The 18447-nt window shown below is 36.7% G+C and overlaps 1 protein-coding gene across 5 annotated transcripts in view; it reads right to left on the reverse strand.

Moving 5' to 3' along the window:
• MDN1 (midasin AAA ATPase 1) overlaps window positions 1-18447 on the reverse strand; it is a 195378-nt gene that overhangs the window by 50079 nt on the left and 126852 nt on the right. For all 5 annotated transcript variants that reach the window (XM_074187146.1, XM_074187144.1, XM_074187145.1 and 2 more), the window contains 12 exons: window positions 18195-18352; window positions 17773-17893; window positions 16978-17188; window positions 16641-16872; window positions 16161-16284; window positions 11151-11318; window positions 9120-9334; window positions 7558-7945; window positions 6903-7012; window positions 5097-5802; window positions 2036-2197; window positions 714-984 (listed from right to left, as the gene is read on the reverse strand). In XM_074187146.1, coding sequence (XP_074043247.1) covers window positions 714-984; window positions 2036-2197; window positions 5097-5802; window positions 6903-7012; window positions 7558-7945; window positions 9120-9334; window positions 11151-11318; window positions 16161-16284; window positions 16641-16872; window positions 16978-17188; window positions 17773-17893; window positions 18195-18352 — 2866 coding nt within the window. The remainder of the gene's footprint in view (window positions 1-713; window positions 985-2035; window positions 2198-5096; window positions 5803-6902; window positions 7013-7557; window positions 7946-9119; window positions 9335-11150; window positions 11319-16160; window positions 16285-16640; window positions 16873-16977; window positions 17189-17772; window positions 17894-18194; window positions 18353-18447) is intronic.

Consider the following 18447-nt stretch of genomic DNA (forward strand, 5'->3'; position numbering starts at 1 on the left):
GAGTTTTTTAAATCTGAAAGAAGCTTACTGAAAAGTATGAAGGGTAAATAGCAACGTGCCTTGGGTGAAAAACAAATAGCACTGGTGAACTTTTTTTCAGAATATGCCAGTCTGAGACAGGGGTAGTTACTGGCATATCTAAAGTAGTTCCTAATTCTCCCAGTTTCCGTGATATAGAGACGAAAAAACTGTTTATCGTTTAGAATATGACTTAACCTGTCAATTTTTAGGGCTGCTCTGACTGACAAAAAAAAATTACCTTTCTAGTTTAGGGGACAATAGTAGATAGAGCAGCAGGGAAGTTACCCTATGACTATAGCAAGAATCCACAAATTCCCCAGCACCCAGCTGTAAAGTCCCTATCCCCTCAACAGAATTTCATTAGACTTTATGACATTTTTATACATCAAACAAACAGGTATGCAGAATAAACAGTTAGAAGTCTTATGGGAATGAAATGATCACCTAATGCAAATAAAATTTCATGCCCTTTATGTTGGTCCCCAAGGTATTTTAGGTCTTAAAAATCCCTTACCATTCCAAGATTTTAAAATGTGATAAATTTGAGCCTCAGAAATTTAATTTCCTTAGGAAAGAAAAGATCAACAAATATTTAAGTAAAAAGAGTATTAAGAATTCTAGTTAAATTTCCCATTTTAGTCTACTCTCTATCAATAGTCAAATATATAATAAATAAAAATATAACAACATACTCATCCAGGGGTAAAAGTGTGTCACAAGGGATGCACCAGTCTGATAGCAGGCCAGAAATAAACTGAAGTAATGTTTAGGCTGGTGTGATGGTAGATCCTGTTGGTACCAGAGGGAACGTGCGAAGTTTAGGCACATTTCTTGATGGACCAACATCACAGCTTGCATTGAGCTCTGGGAGAAGGAAATTACTTCCTTGTCTTCTTCCACTGGCTCATCTTCAGTTTCCATATTCTCCTCTAGAGTTGGCTGGGCTACAATATCTGCAAAGTCCTATATGTCAGATTAAAGCAACTATTAATATTGGCAAATTACTGAGTAAATCAGTATAAGTTTCTTTCTGTTGAAAGGGAAAAGAGAAGAAATAGGGTAGCAACAAGATAGCAGAATAGTTATGCACTTGCCATTATAAACTAAGCTTTTTAAAAGTAGTATTATTCCCAGCAATTAACAGACACTAATTTGGGGGAGGAAGGGGAGAGGGGGAGAAACATGATAATCAATAAAACGTATTTAACACCAACTAAGAACCAGTTGCAGTGTTAAGCACTAAGGTTACAAAAGATGGCTTTGCAGAGCTTAAAATCTAATGGTGATCTTGATATAAGGCAAAGTATTCTCGACTTGAACTCAATGGACCTGAATTTCAATTATATAGAAAGTATTCAATATATAGTAAATAGCTCTGCTACTTATAGCACTGATGGCTCTTCATCTAACTTTCCACATCTATGAGATTAAGAGGTTGGACTAGATGACTTTTAAGATCTCTTTTATATTTAAGTCAATGATCCTATGATATTAGGATTCTGCTCCCTACCACGAGAATGGTTCTGAACAAGTCATTGAAACTATCCAGGTCTCAAATTTCATTAAAGGAATGAGCTAGACTGAATGATCTCTAATGGTCCCCTTCACCTCTACCAACCCAAGATTCTATTTTCATTTTTATGTGGTACCAAAAAACCCCCTCTTTTTTAGAACAGTCAAAATTCTTTACATGAAGAAAAAGAATCCATTAATAACTAGTTCTCCAAAAAGAGAGTAGAAAGTTTGTGGGGGTGGAATATAGGAACAGACATTTCTACATTACTTTAAGATTTAGTACATCAATCAACTCATCTGAGACTCACTCCTACCCCAGGATGTAGGTGCTATAATCATTTCTATTTCACAGATGAAGAAAATCAAAGCTCATGCTAACACTGCTATTTAACCCTGAAACCCTAGGGTATCCACTCTGGTACATCTGCTGAACATTTATCATAAAGAAATCCCAGGGAGGTACCTTCTCCATGGGCACTTTCAAATTAGAGCGTTGTACCTTTCCATGGAGTGGAAATTGTTTCCTGAATTCTCTCTCCTCCTCTTCTTCCTCACTCAGGCCTAGTCGACAGTTCTTGTTCTTGTATCTGTACAAGCTGTTTTCTTGTTCTTTCTTTACCTGGGCACACCGTTCCTGTTCATCCCACTCATTTATGATTTCCTGGAAAACCAAAAATAGAGAAAGTTTTGCTGCTTTTCCCCCAAACACTTTCACTGAACAAAGGAAGATAAATGCTTACCTTCCTCTAGATTCCTCAGGAAATCTAGAGTGAGCATGGAATAAAATCAAAGCAAAGGCTCAATCAAATCAGTCAGCAAATATTCTCAAAGCACTCATCAGGTGCCAGGCACTGTGCATACAAAGGCAGGTAATGATACAGTTCCTGCCCTCAAAGGAGTTTACATTCAAAATCGGGCACAGAACATGCAGAAGAAGTTTACATACAATTTATGTTCAGTGTGAAAATGGAAAATAATCTCAGAAAGAGGGGTGGGCCAGACTTCTGAAGGAACAAAACTGAAAACTCCAGGGAAGCCGGGAAGCTGAGTTCAGAAGAGAGAACCTTCTCAATCTGGGGGGTGAGCCAGTGGAAAGGTGTAGTGTAGGGTGATAGAGGCATATGTTTAAGGTACACCAAAGGCCAACATGGATGGATCATGAAGTACATAGAGAAGAGTATAACATAACAGATTGGTAGAAAGGGACCAGGTTATAAAAGGCTTTAAATGCCAAATGAAGAATTTTATATTGGATATGGGTAATAGGGAGCTTCTGGAGTTTATTAAGCAAGCCTATAACATGGTTAGATAAACACTATGATGATGTTTGTTTTTCCTTCACCTTCAATGAAGACCATGACATCAGGGAGGTGATGTCATGAACTGGATTTGAGTGCAGGGAATACTGTGCTAAGTCACCAGCCTCACTTTCTCCTCTAGAGGCAAATAGATCCAGTGGCCAGATCTGGATCAGGATGACTGGAGATGATGGCCTTGGATATGAGGCAGTCAGGGTTAAGTGACTTGTCCAACATCACACAGTTAGTGTCAAGTGTCTGAGTCTGGATTCAAACTTCCATCTTCCTGACTTCAAGGCCAGTGCTCTATTCACAATGCCACCTAGCTGCCAAAGAGACATACTAAAGGCAGCTGAGTGGAGGAAGGAATAGAATGGGAAGAGACTTGAGACAGGACAACCAATGCTACTGCAAGAGTCTACGCATGAGATGATAGGGGCTTTTACCAGGCTGGTGGCTGACTGGCTGACTATAGAGAAAGGGATTTGCATAGGAGTTACTGTGAACACAGAAGTTATAAGACTTGTCAAAGACAAGTATGAGTATAAGGAATTGAAAATGTCAAAATTATGAACATAGGCTACTGGTAAGATGACAATGTCTTCAAGAGAAATAGAAAACTGAACAGAGGAGGTTGTGAGGACACTTTGAACCTGTGATGATGTCTAAGTAACATCCATTTAGAGATGTGTAAAGAAAAGCTGGTGAAGCTCAGAAGAGTTCCAGAATATCAATCTATGGAAATGATGTAATCATCAAGTAAGAAAGTACAAAGAGAAAAGGAAACAATACAGTGCCATGGTAACACAGAAGGTTAGTGGACATGACCTTGATTTTAAAAAAAGCAAACATAACTGAGAGAATGATTGGAAGGTAAAACAAGAACCAAAAGGAAAAATTATCTACAAGAGGGTGTCTGATATCAAAGTCTCACAGAAGTTCAAGGATGAGAATTGAGAAAAGTCCATTAGATTTTCACAAGTAAATTCACAAGCGAGCAGAACCAGGAGAACAATTTAGACAATGATGACACTATTGGAAAGATTAAGCAATTAAGCTCAAACCAACCAAAGCAAGTACAGCTGCAGAAGCCTCCCCAGAGTTAAAGGAAAACCTCCAGATGCCCAAAGTGGCATGGTTTGGATGCAGTTAATGCAGGAATGTGTTCTTTTTGACCATATTTGTTTCTTGACCATTATATTTGTATCAAGTTTTGTTTCCTTTGCTTTTTCAATAGCTGAGAAAGGGGAAGGTTGGAGTGAGAGAATTTAGAATTGAAAATAAAATTGAATCTCAAAAAAAGAAGCAAATTCATAGAGCCCAACAACTTTTGGTCTGGGTGTGGCATTTGAATTTGATATTATTCTTTTTCTTTTTTTTTGCAAGGCAATGGGGTTAAGTGGCTTGCCCAAGGCCACACAGCTAGGTCATTATTAAATGTCTGAGACCAGATTTGAACTCAGGTACTCCTGATTCCAGGGCTAGTGCTTTATCCACTGCGCCACCTAGCCGCCCTGAATTTGATATATTCTTAAGAGTCTTCTGATAAGGATGAATTGGCCAATGTTTTAACAATTAATTCATTGTGATAAGGAGGCAGGTTGGAGAGAAGAAAGGAATGTGAAGACAATGATGTTTAATCTGAATTATCAAAATTTTCTCTGTAACTTTCAAATCTAGAAAATCCTGAAAAAAATAAATCAAGCCCTAATTTGTTATATTTCTGGCTGATTTCCATACTGTAAATGCTCACAGTGGAAAATATCACAATTGGTTCTTAACTGACTCCAGCTTCAAATCTAGAACTCTAAAACATATAAAGCTGAATACCAAGACCTGGACAGAAACAACTGAGCCATTTCTGTCTTTGCATGCCAATAATCTAAAATAGGGCCTTGTATATGATAGAAACTTAAAATTAATGTGAGCTGAATCCCAATAAACTACCATGTAATTTAATAGCTCAGATTTTTTGTCTATGGTTCATATTAAGTTTGGATGTAACTGAGAAGGTCCACAAAGTGATTCTGGAAGAGAAAAACCCATGGCCAGAGTTTAGTCTATAGATGGCATGCAGTCTGATATAACTCATAAGAATTTATATGATTAATCACAGACTAGTGATTTATTAAATTCTGTTCTACTCCCCAAATTATCTTATTTAATACTCACAGAACACCAGAAACATCTTTAATGACCCTTATTTTCCCCAAAATAAAAGGATGAAAAGGACAAGGAACATTTGGACAGAACCATCCTTACCTGACATATATGCCTAAAAAGCATCAAAGTTTTCTGGTCCATTTCTCCTTTACAAAGTACATGGGAGCGAAGGTAAAGCAAAGCATTCATCAGTAGCTGCTCTTGGGTTGGACAGGGCTTCTGGCCCTTGCCTTCTAACTCATGGCCAACAGAATGTTTCACAGATACCTTCTTAAGTCCCTGGAGCAGTTCAATCATCTTTACAGAGCATAGAGCATCTGCATGGGAAAAATAGGTGGGAAAGGTGGAGCCCACAGAAGGGAAGGCCAGCAGTGAAGTGACCAGGGAACTCAACTTGTCTGAAGAGACCAAGCCATTCTGAAGCAAGGCATAAACTTCAGAGGCTACCAGTCTCATGCCATGCTGCATCTGCAAAATGGCGGCCTGCAATGGAGCCACAGCATCTGGGTACAGAGCATATTCCTCCATCAGCCGCTTCCTAAACTGGTGCTGGGACTGCTGCCAAGCAGCCTCCTCCTTCAGTAAGTTCTGTATTGCCTGGGATGACTTAGACAGATCTGCTCGAAAGCTTTGCAGAAGACGGGTGAGTAGATCCTGGACTGAAGAGATTCTAGCAATGCTAGTAACATAGTGGTGAATTTCTTGAAGCATCAATTCATAAGAAGGAACTTGAGGTCTGTAAGCCTGCTTTTTCAACAGACAGCTTATCTGTTCCTTCAGCTGCTGTATCCTTTGGTGTAGTATTCTGAAGGTGAACAAAACAGGATAAACTAATTGAGGAAGGACATAAATTCCAAGATACCCAACATATTAAGACAAACAGACTTAAGGAAGCAAATTGATTGTATGGAAATACAACCTATTGTTGATTGTAATGGAAATCCAAATTAAGTACAGAACTGAGTCCATGGTCTACTATTAGTTGTGGCTCTTATCAAGCTCACCCTAGAGTTTAGTTTCAAACATCCTGTTTTCTATTATTTTGGAAGATAGATGGGGAGTAAATGAGACAGAACACAGATCAGGGTTCCTTTATTAAAATACTGGAAGGAAGTTTAGTTCAAGTGTTTTCAAGTATAAGCTAAAAATAACAACTGAATCTATATAGTACTTTAAAGTCTGCAACGCACTTAACAAATATCTCACTTTATTTTCACAATCACCTTGGGAGGAGAGGTATATTATATCACCATATTATAATTGAGGAATCTAACCCCCTCTGCTCCTAATTACCAAATAAATTGAGCATATACAAAACAGATAAGAAAAAAAGGATTAAACATAAAACTATAAATCTCTACTAAATATTGCTTACTTTCCTTAAAAAGTAATTAATTCAGCACATAACTTTCAGAGTTTCCAATTATCTATGATTCTTTCTTACCTTCTTTGTATTCTCTGCTAAGCATTTAAATAAAAATACTTCAGTGAATCTCTTTTTTTTCCCCTTGGCTATTCTAACATTACTTTGTCCAACACCCAGTCAAAAAAATTAGAAAAAAAATAAAACAAAACTCTTCAACAAATATGCATAGGCAAGTGAAAGAAATTCTTATAATGGCCACATTCAAGAAGGCATATACTAATCTACATTTGAATTTAAGGTGGAATTTAAAACAAGACCTTCCTCTCTCCACCAAAAGTGATATGCTGTCAACTAGCCCACATGCTATTTCTGCTACTTCAATATTGACCCTAAAATTCTCCTACTACATGCATCCTGATCTAAGCATTCTCCAAGAAACTAAATATTCTATGCACTTCTGATGACTAAAAATTGCCAGATAGTGTAAAAATAAACCTAAAAAGAGACTTTGCATTTTAACTACTGATCATTTGTATTACCTGATATGAGGATGAGAATGCTTGATAACAGTTTCATCTTCAAGGTCTCTTCCTGTATGCAGCTGTGACAAGAGGTTGCGAGTTTTCCACTCACTCTCAAGCTCATGTAGCTAGCAGGAAAATTGGCAAAATGCATATTAGCATGCAAAAGTTGCTTGCAAAGAGTATTCTAATTATCTAAAAAGCAGACTATCTGGGAAACAGTTTATATCTTTATTATAATAAAAAAAAGTGTTTTGTGAAAGGGTGCTTTTAAAAAGGCTACAAACTTGATACATTTTGTATAAAAATATGTCATTCTTACATTGAAAAGGAAAAAGAAAAAGACCAACTGGTCTTAGTGTACTCTATTCTCTATCATCATGTACTTTGTGTGATTTGAATTTGTGGAAAAGAATAACTTCAAAAAAGAAAACTATTTCCTAAATTCCTCCCAAAGAAAGAATAACTGGAGAATAATGTTTCAGACACAATCAATTTGCCTCAGACAAACTTTTTCTCTCTTAGATGAATATAATACAGTAGGCAAAAGTTGGCAACTGATGAGTCCAAATGCACCATCCACATTCCCATTTCCCCAACTCACCTCTCCCCTCTCAGAAGACCTTATCCCACAGGGGCCGATACCACCCTTCCAACTCCCAAATACATGTACCTCTTCCTTGGCATACTTGAGCTTGTACTCCCACTTGAGTGCAGGATCAAACTGTGTGTGAGGAAGCCATGCTTGGACCTGTGACAAGCCCAGGTACACCCACAAGCTTCCTCGCTCAGCCACCTCAGTTATGTCCTTGCTGCACTCTCCTTCCCCAAAGAGATGTCTCACACAAGTCAGCAAGAAACCAATAAGTTCATCTGGCAGCATCTCTTGCCCAATCATGTCATCCAGAGTCCTGCATACATGGTGGAATGCCATTCTGTCTTTAGATGGCAGCTTATTGCACTGATGCATGTACTCCTGCTTCCAGGATTCTGGGACCAGCTCTGTCAGGGCCAAAAGGATCCTGTTCAGCATCACCCACTGGAGGTGGGAATCTGTGCTTCTAAAGGAGAAACAACATCATCAACAGATGTTAACAATCAGGAAAAGGAACCAAAAGAGAGGGTGTGTGTGTGTGGGGGGGTGTCTTTTACTTACTGCCATCGTGTGTGTGTATGTGTGTGCGCGCATGAATGCACACACTTTATTTACTGCTTCCTTGCCTAGACAAAAATGGCCACAGATATGTGAAAAACTTAACACTGAGTTTTTCCTATATGGGAACATGTTTGTATTCATCACTTATACTCATGCCATCTTGTCCTGCTCCCTTTATGAACATTAGCATATGATATACAAGAGTATGTGCTGAGGGACAGCTAAGGAGGCTCAGTGGATAGAGCACCGGCCCTGGAATCAGGAGGACCTGAGTTCAAATGTTACCTCAGACACTTAATAATTGCCTAGCTGTGTAACAATGGGCAAGTCACTTAAACATTGCTTTAACACCCCCCCCCAAAAAAAGCAAAGGGAATAGTCTATGGCAGGGTTTTGGTTTTCTTGGAGGGTGTTTTCCCTCTCTTTATTTGAGAAGCCCTAGTCACTCTTTTTTTTTTTTCAAAGTTTTTGTAAGGCAAATGTGGTTAAGTGGCTTGCCCAAGGCCACACAGCTAGGTAACTATCAAGTGTCTGAGAGCGGATTTGAACCCAGGTACTCCTGACTCCAGGACCAGTGCTCTATCCACTGTGCCACCTAACAGCCCCCCAGTCACTCCTGAAACAAGGAGACCTACGTCTGCCTACAACAAAGATTATCACAAGACAGACTGTTGGAGTTATCTATCACTACTGTCAACCCCAGTAGAGGCTCTATCCATTCTGAGATTCCTCCCACAATCTTTTGAAATTTATTTTTTACTGTCCTCAATTAGCAAAAATCTATTTTTTTTACCATCCTACCACCTCATGCATACACACACACAAAAAAAAAATTCCCAATCCCATATTGGTCATATCCAAAAGCAGATGTCTCATTCAAAGCAAAGCCAGTTGGAAAGAGACTTACTAGCAAACCTGTGTTCTTGGTACCAGTTGCAAAATATTCTACTCAATGGGAGCTAACCAATAAATTAGTGAAGATAGTACTGTGTGAAGAGAATTAAACAAGAGTTCAAGGAGACCGGAACTAAATAAGTAGGGAAAGACTGTATGTAAAAATTTAAAGAGGGAGGAAATACCTCAGTTCTGCCAAGGCAGTCACAGGCATGTTGGTCCAAAGAATGTTGCTGATATCCTTAAGCTGCTGAGCCCTCTCTGCCCATTCTCCAAGGGTGACATGGGAAGAAGAGAGAACAGAAAGGCCACTGATATCCCAGGGGCTTGACTGACAGCTCCGTGTCAAGACTTCAAAGAAGCACTTTGAGAAAACTGCTCTATTTAAAATGCCTGGTCCCTGAAAGACAAGAATTAATAGTATAATAGCACATACACACACACACACACACACACACACACACACACACACACATTATATATGTATTAATATATATGTATATATACATATATGTATGTGTGTGTGTGTGTGTGTGTGTGTGTGTGTGTAGTATAATAGTATAATTCCAGACAAGCTCAAATTCCACAAAAGAATGAATTTACTTTGATAATCAATCATTCTGAAAACAGGTTATCTGATCTCAATGAAGGGAAATCTTTCAATTATATTTCTTTAGGGTCAGAGAATGTTTATTAGTTATGATTTTCTTTGTCATATCAAGGTTACAAATGTCACTTTATAGATAAAAGTGTTTCTAAAAGAATTCATTTTTATGCTTCAATTCTTAAAATAGAAAAGTCATGAGAAAATATATAAAAGGAAGCAACAAAATTCTTTATCCTGCAGAAAAGAAAAAATATTATGAAGTGCTAGTTACCCTGGAATCTTCTCAGGGATTTCTCACAATGGTCATACTACTTTAACTTCTGATTGGCTGGTTCTTCCAAGAAAATACATTTTACAGTAAAAAACCGGGTCAGTCCTCTCCATATTACACTCCTGACTCTCCTAGAATTTCTGAACAATCTCCCCTTTTCATTTTCTTTGTTTGTGTTTTCTCCATCAGTATGCAAATTATTTGAGGGCAGAGATAGCAGAAACCATCTTTTTATTCATATTTCCAACTCTAAGCCAGTGTCTTTGTACATAGTAAACAATCAACAAATGTCAATCACAAAAGAAATCACAAAAGTTATAGGTCTGGGTGTTGAAGTCATGGAAATAAAAGATAAGGATAGTTCTATACTAGCTATTAGGTTCTGATACTGAAATAAAGAAATGAGAAGGGGGAAAAGTACTACAAAGATCTGATTACCATCCTGCAGCCTGCTAGGCCAATATTACTTATTTTCCCCATGAGCTCTTTCTTGTTTCCCACACTTGTGTAGTATCCTCTTAAATGATCTTCTGTTTCACAGCTTTGGCTTTTTTTTTAAATACTTATTTATCATTATAATGATAATACTAATAATATAATAATTTATTATTATTTATACTTATTCTTATATACTTATTTTATACTTATTCTTGTTGTCATCCTCATTATAATCTAAGCTCGGAGCAGCTAGGTGGTGCAGTGGATAGAGCACTGTCCCTGTAGTCAGGAGTACCTGAGTTCAAATCCAGCCTCAGACACTTAAGAATTACCTAGCTGTGTGGCCTTGGGCAAGCTGCTTAACCCCATTTGCCTTGCAAAAAACTAAAAAAAAAAAATAAATAAAAAAAATAAAAATTATAATCTAAGCTCCTGATTCCAGTATCTGACACAAAGTAAGGGTTTAATAAATGCTTGTATATTAATATTTTTAAATGAATAACCTGAAGTTAAATGTTTTGCACAGGAAAACAAAACAAATAATTAATAGAGTTCATATTCAAATCACATGTATTCAGAACACTGAATTCTTGCCTCAAAAATCAGTGACTCTACAACCAACGACAAAGGAAATATTTTTAAAAAATGAGAAGTTTATTCAAATTGCTCTTCAGCTTGAATTGTGGCAGCTTATTATTATTATTGTTGTTGTTGTTGTTGTTGTTGTTGTTATTGTTATTATTGGCATTTAGTCAACCTAAATTGATAGTGCAACCTTAGACTCTGGAATAAACAAGTCTAAACTGACTGTTATAGTGCCATATTCTTGAAAAAGATTGGCAGAGCTCTTTACATTTTCCATCTGAATAGTGACCAATGACTTTGTAAAAAAAAGAAAACCTTCAAAGATGGGTCCAGAGGTTGAGGAACTTCCTTCCCTTCTACTTCAAGGAGTGGTTTCCAAGTTAACCAGTACTCTGGATCTGTAGTGACAGCACTGCTCCAGAAGGACATATAGGCAGAGTTAATGAGCTCAGACCACAAAGAAGCTATTTCCTCAGTCGATCCCTGGATATGGAAAAGGAAAGAAAAACAGAACATGAGTTCCAAGGTTGCAGAAAACTTGGGTCCTTTACTAGTCTTTCTTAATCATCTGCCTACATTATGGTGAAGTTGTTAAAGAGCAAGCATCAGTTTTACAAAACATAAACAGATTATATCAAGTTGAACTAGAGTGTTGATGGCTGCTTCAGTGAGTTTGGGTTAGAAGGTCAGTTATGACTAAAAAACCCAACTCGCTCGAGTGGCCATCAACATCAATTTTTTACTGAACACATAAATTCCCACCCTGGATTGCCTGAACCTATATATATGAAAATAATCATAGGACCGATCAATTAACCCTTCCACTCCTTATAAGCTTAGTAAAAGAGTAAGCTAAACTGTCTCACAAAAAATTTCATCAGAGTGCCTCTTTTCTAAGGAAAGAATTTAAAATCACCAGAGAGCAAGCTAGGAATATAGTAACTTTTTTTTTTAGGTTTTTGCAAGGCAATGGGGTTAAGTGGCTTGCCCAAGGCCACAAAGCTAGGTAATTATTAAGTGTCTGAGATCGGATTTGAACCCAGGTACTCCGGACTCCAGGGCCGCTGCTCTATCCACTGCGCGACCTAGCCACCCCCAAGCTAGGAATATAGTAAAAAACTGTCCACAAAGAGGTATTTACCTACCCCTCCAAATTATTTCAAGAATTCTAGAGGCCAGTTTCCTAATGAATTATGACATCTGGATGTGACTCATCATATATCTTTTGGAAAAATGAAATCTATTCCTATTACTGTAGAAACATTTAGCTCATATACTATGGCAACAGCAAAGTTCAGAGGCTACTCAAGGTGTGACTGATCATTTATTATACTGTTTTGCAGGGATACCAAAATCTATAAAAACAGATAATGGCCCTGGATATACTTCTATGGCATTTAAACAATTCTGTCAATATTACAATACAAAGTAATTATTACAGGTATTCCTTAAAATACCACAGGTTAAGCTCTAGTTGAGAGGAAGAATAGGTAGTTAAAAAATGTTCTTACACAACAGAAAAGAGGGAATGTGGGGAACAGACTGGGCATGCCTAAATAAAGCTTTGTATTCATTAATTATTTGATTTTGGATGAGAAGAATGAAAGCAAGGCTGAAAAACACTGGTTACAAAATTACCATAGATAACATAATAAAATACCCCTAATAGTACTCAAAGAGTAATATAGAAGGATACAAAAAATGGACATTGGAAAGGACTTGATCAATTACTAACCTGGGTTGAGGGTCTGCTTTTGTTTTGTCCACAGATGGAGAAACTGTCTGGATGTCAGAAAGGAACACCAGACCATGCAGACCAGATGATCAAGTAATACAGAAAATGAAAAACTTATACTTAAGAAATCGAAAAAGAAAGCATAAGAGGAAAAGGAAGGACTGACAACGCAAAAGGAAAGCACATCATGGACTTATAGGGCAACTTGTGATGCTTATATTAATCGTGAACAATTTGGGAACTACAAAAGGACCTGAATATTGAACTTCTATTAAAATCAATACTAGGGAGAAAGAAGTATGACTGAAGTTGTTTTGATATGAAAAGCTGAAAATTATTTGTTTTGATATGAAAAGCTGAAAATTATTTGGGATATAACAAAGTTACTATTGGAAATATCAAAGAAGAGATGCTGAGAAGTTAGATATAATTCTTCTGGCTTAAATAGTATCACACCCCATATAGAGGAATTTATGATCATTACTGAGAAAAAGAGGGGAAAAAATATTAACTGTTACAATTGCATTATTTGGGCGTGTGTATGTAAAGAAGTGATAAATAAGGAAAAGATAAAAGCAAAATATACTTAAGAATTGTTAGAAAATGTTACTAGAACATTTAAGACTCTGAAGAAGACTTTTATGAAAATATTTATCATTTGATTAATACATTACAAACTTCTGTAATGAACAATTTGTGTTAGGGAAGAAAATAGGATTTGAGCAAGAAATTGCATGATTGGTTGTCTTTCTCCATCTGTAATTGGTACATGGTTACATAGTATTATTACTGTTTTCAGCTTTGTTGTAATTATGACATTGATCATTTGATTTTAAAAACTATCTTTGCTCTAAGTAAAAGTGTGGGTTTCACATTCAAGATGTTAAAATCCAAACAATGGTACAAATCCAGTGCTGATCATGTTTTTGGTGGATTAATTCAATGACAGGAGAACCTCCCCATCTGGAAGGTTTAAGAGATGTATCAGTTGTTTTATAGTTGGAGTTAATTATGCTTGTATCTCATAGCCTCATCTATATCACTTGCTCTATCTAAATCTAATGTACAAAATTTAAGTTTGGGCTTCCAGAAACAGTCAAGATATTGATATGCAGTTTTTGCAAATGTTAGAGGGTTTGAAGAAGACAGTAGTTTCTATAGATGAATTGGATATGGTAGAATTTAGACAATACTTAGTTATGAACATGGCTACATGCAAATTTGTGTGACCAGTCTGGAGTATAATGATACTCAATGGGAATGGAATAAGGTTAGAATTCACCTTAATGAATGGTTTGGGAATTCTACTATATTCTTTGGTATTAATGATTTGAATAAGTTGGTTAAAGACATCCAAGAAGTCTCTGAGTGAGACTTGATTCCTGAAAAGACAGCTGATAAGATAATTAAATGATTTGAACATCCTACCCTCTTCAGGCATTGGACCTAGAGCATTATACAATTGTGTCTTATGTTGATTTCATATTTTTACTTTGCCATTTTCCAAGTATAATCAAAAAAATTTTTTTTCTGTAACCAAAGTAACTATATATGCTATCGAGAGAATTCAGAATCATGTAACCCAGGTTGAACATCAGGTTGGGCAATTGTGAGCCTGTTGTGTAAACAGAAAAGGGGAAAGTGTTGATGGCCTCTTGAGCAAATTGGGGTTATGAGATTAGTCATGACTAAAAAAACCTAAGCTCTGGTGAACCTCAAGCTTAAGACTTTCCACAGAACTCTGATTTGATAATACAACTGCATCATTTGTGGCCTCACTTGTTGAAAGCCCTGTTCTTGAATTTTTTTTCTTTAAGGTTTTTTGCAAGGCAATGGGGTTAAGTGGCTTGCCCAAGGCCACACAGCTAGTTATTATTAAGTGTCTGAGACCAGATTTGAACTCAGGTACTCCTGACTCCAGGGCCCATGCTCTATCCACTGCATCACCCAGCCGCCCCTTATTCTTGAACTTCTTGACCCAGGTTACATCCTGCCAGGTTACATCCTGCCCAAAATAGAGTTACAACATTGTTTTTATCCTGTATGCTAAGTGTACACATGTTTCTTTTCTCTCCTAAGCTGTATGAATCCCCTGGTGGACAGGGGAACTCAACACTAGATCATTTAGGGAACAGGGAAACAGGGAAGGAGAGCTCTGGGTCATGGACTTAAAGTGTCAGAGATCTTTACAGCTGTCCTTTCACTCATTAAAGAGGTAGATACTAAAAGATATATGATAACTAATAAAAGAATTCTTTTATTATACATTAAGGAAGAGCTATTAGTTACACTCCTATCTGCCAAGAAAATGATGAATTTTTTTCAACTGAGTTGAATGTATGATTTTATCCTCAATCCAGAATGAAGGGAATGATCAATTTACTACAGCAACACCATAACAAAATCAGATAGCAGATCTTTTGAATTACATCTTGAAGATGAATATCTGGTTTTGACATCAAATTGATAAAAATATTTAGGAATCAATCTACACTGAAATAAGTTTTCCTCTAAAGGGAGTTGGGGAGAATGTTGTAGAAAAAAACTAACCTAAAAAATGAACCATTGCTTTAAATTCACAAGCTAAAAAACTAGAACACAACATGGCAGAAAGTAAGCATATAGCAACATCTCAAATCTTCAAGATAACGTCGAAATGGATGCAGAATTTAGATCTAAAGAGTGATATTGTAAGACAATTAGGAGAAAAAGGAATAGTTCATCTGTCAGATATAGGAAAGGAGAGGATATTATCAAATAACAGAGAACATTATAAAATATAAAATGGATAATTTTGATTACATTAAAGTTTCTGCACAAATAAAACCAATGCAATATTTCCCAAATGATAAGTGGTCAAAGAATATGAAGAATGATAATATGAAGAAATTAAAGCTATCTATAGTCATATAAAAATGTTCCAAATCATTATGAATTAGAAAAATGCAAATTAAAACAACTCTGAGGTATCACCTCACATCTATCAGATTGGCCAATATAACAAAAAAGGAAAATGATCATTGTTGGAAGGATTGTGAGAAAACTGGGGCAATAATGTTAGTGGAATTCTGAACTTATCCAACCAATCTAGAGAACAATTTAGAACTATGTGCAAAGGGCTATAATAAAACTGTGCATAGCCTTTAATCCAACAATACCACTACGATGTCTATACTCAAAGAGAGCATAAAGAATGGAGAAAAGATCCACCTGTACAAAAATATTCATAGGAGCATTTTATGGCAAAAAAAGAATTAGAAATTGAGGGAATGATCATCAACTGAGGAGTGGCTTTTTATTCTGATTCTTCTTTCACAACATATGACTAATATGGAAATAGGATTAGCATCATCATACATTTACAAACCTATATATGATTCCTTGCTGTCACAAGGGGAGGGAGGGAGGGAGGGAGGGAAGAAAAGGAGGGAGAAAAATGTGGAACTCAAAATCTTACCAAAAATTAAATATTGAAAACTATCTTTGCATGAAGTTGGGGAAATAACTAAGAAATTTAAAATAATATTAAAAAATCCACAAACTTTGCAATTAAGAGGTGTCATTTTCTTTTAAAAACACAGAATTATTACCTTATGGTCCATTAGATACCAAAGACTTTTAAGCTGCTGAGAGGTGTTTGGTGTATGCTTGAGACAAAATGCAATATGGTAACTTAAGTCATGGTCTACCTTTCTTTGTTGGTTGCTGCAATCCCTAATTAAAAACAAAGGGAACACGGTTGTGGGGAAAGAGCATAAAAGAAAGAGTATAAGTTAATGGATATGAACAGGTTAGTGCATACATTCACACAAATCATAGACCATGTTACTTTAGAAACAAGATTTTTTTAATGAGAAAAGTAAATTTTTTTAAAAGAATGGTTAAGTTATAAAATTTTAGTTCATCTTCAAAATTTCTCTTTCCTTAGATAGTAACTTTGTCCTTTCCTTCTCACTACCCTCAAGATTAAGCTTGTGTGCTCTACCTTAAAATAAGAACATTTCAGGAAATGAGGCTAAGCAGCCCACATAAACTAAAATGCCCCAAAGGAATTTAAGAGAATGTCTTACCTTCCAAGAAAAGAAGAAGATAGAAAGTCCGTTGTTATCCTGTACTGCCATAGCAGGGCCAAGTACTCCATACCTGGCCACAACTGAACCTTCCGGGCCAATGAAATCAAGGAAGCTACCTTAGGTTTGCATGTAATTGCATTGTCCATTCGCTTCCTTTCTGAGCAACCAATTGATATCCCTTTGGTTTTAAGTTGCAAACACTGTGAATTCACAAGGGTCTTCAAAGTGTCTGAACAAAAGAGGCATACTTTACATTAATCTACAAAACATAGTGTTCAAGGTGACATCCACATACCACAAACATTTTCATCCCGACACCAAAATAATGGCCTACCTGGACTGACATCTTCCAAACAATTGGCTCTAAGGATCAATCCCCAAGCCTGCAGTAAATATTTCTTCAATGTATACTCATCAGCAACAACTCTCAAGCGAATGAAGTCATCTCTCCTACCACCTTCCCCTAGGGCAGGTTTCAAGTCCAGGATGTTAAGTGACTTGCAAAGTACTTTCAATTGCTGGAAACATTCCACCACCACCTTATCCTATAACAAACCAAAATCAAACTTTTTACTGCAGAAGAGCAATACTGGTCTATCTTATGGGTTTAGAGAAGGGAAAATGTCCTTGATTCAAATACGCACTTATTCCAGATAACAGTGGCTAAATATTTAGGACTTACATTCTCACTGAAGTAGGGACTATTTCCCATTAGTCTTTGTATGCCAGTGTCTAGCACACTTTAATAAATATTTTTCTGATAGACTGATTTATTCACCTCCTCTGTTATTCTGAAAAGGTTTCACCATATAAAGAAAAAACATAATTATACAAGATACCATATAAATTGTTCAATTAAAAAGTCCTAACTTTTTAAAGGAACTAAATTGTTTGGTCTATAATACATGTATATAGATTGAAGTCTCATTGGAAAAAGATAGAATGGTTAAATTCATTTCAGAAAAACCTTGAATTAGATTTAGCACTATAAGAGACCTTAAAAGATCATCTAATCCAACCCCATCATGTGACAGATGAGGAAACTGAAGCCCAAAAAGGTTTTGGTGAATTAAAGGTTAATGAAAATGGGAAATTTAGTTTTTAGCACTACTAACAACAAATTGTGTACCTTGAAAGGAAGAGGTCTTCCCAGGGCCTTCTGTACCTTCTTTATACTGGCAAAACCTCCCATTGGGCTACCAAGGCAGTTGTGAATGTGTTCTGAGACAGCCAGAACCTCTTTGTAATATCTTTAGAGAATAAAGAAAAAGAGGAGACAAGAAAAACACTGAGGTTAAATGGGTGGCAAGAAGAGCTTAGTTTTACATAAAGCATGAAAAGGGAACCAATCAAGTATGAGAGGGGACACTATCTTCAATTTATCTTTCTCTTCACTTAGTTGTTGTTGTTGGACTAATTCTTGCCATCACTGTTTCTGGTGCTTACCACCACTGCCAACACACCACCACCATCACCACCACCACCACTACCACTACCACACACAAGGGAGAGTGAGATATGAGATAAGTGTACCAAAAGAAAGAAACTTACTTCTCCTCATGATCAATCAGTAGCTGGGGAGCCCCACCAACCAAATGCTTTGAAATCCAATGCCAGTGAAGGGATAATAGGGCTAAGCCTTCTGAATCTACTTTGACCATATCAGACACTGTCCAGAATCGATCACGCCACAGCAGAGAATGCAAGATCTAAAATGCAAGACACGATGGATCACAGAAATCTCCCTTTATCAAATACACCGCATCATTATTGCCTATTCATGTTTACACAAATCCCACAACAT

The sequence above is a fragment of the Macrotis lagotis genome, chromosome 5, assembly GCF_037893015.1.
Source record: "Macrotis lagotis isolate mMagLag1 chromosome 5, bilby.v1.9.chrom.fasta, whole genome shotgun sequence".
NCBI classification, from domain to species: domain Eukaryota; kingdom Metazoa; phylum Chordata; class Mammalia; order Peramelemorphia; family Peramelidae; genus Macrotis; species Macrotis lagotis.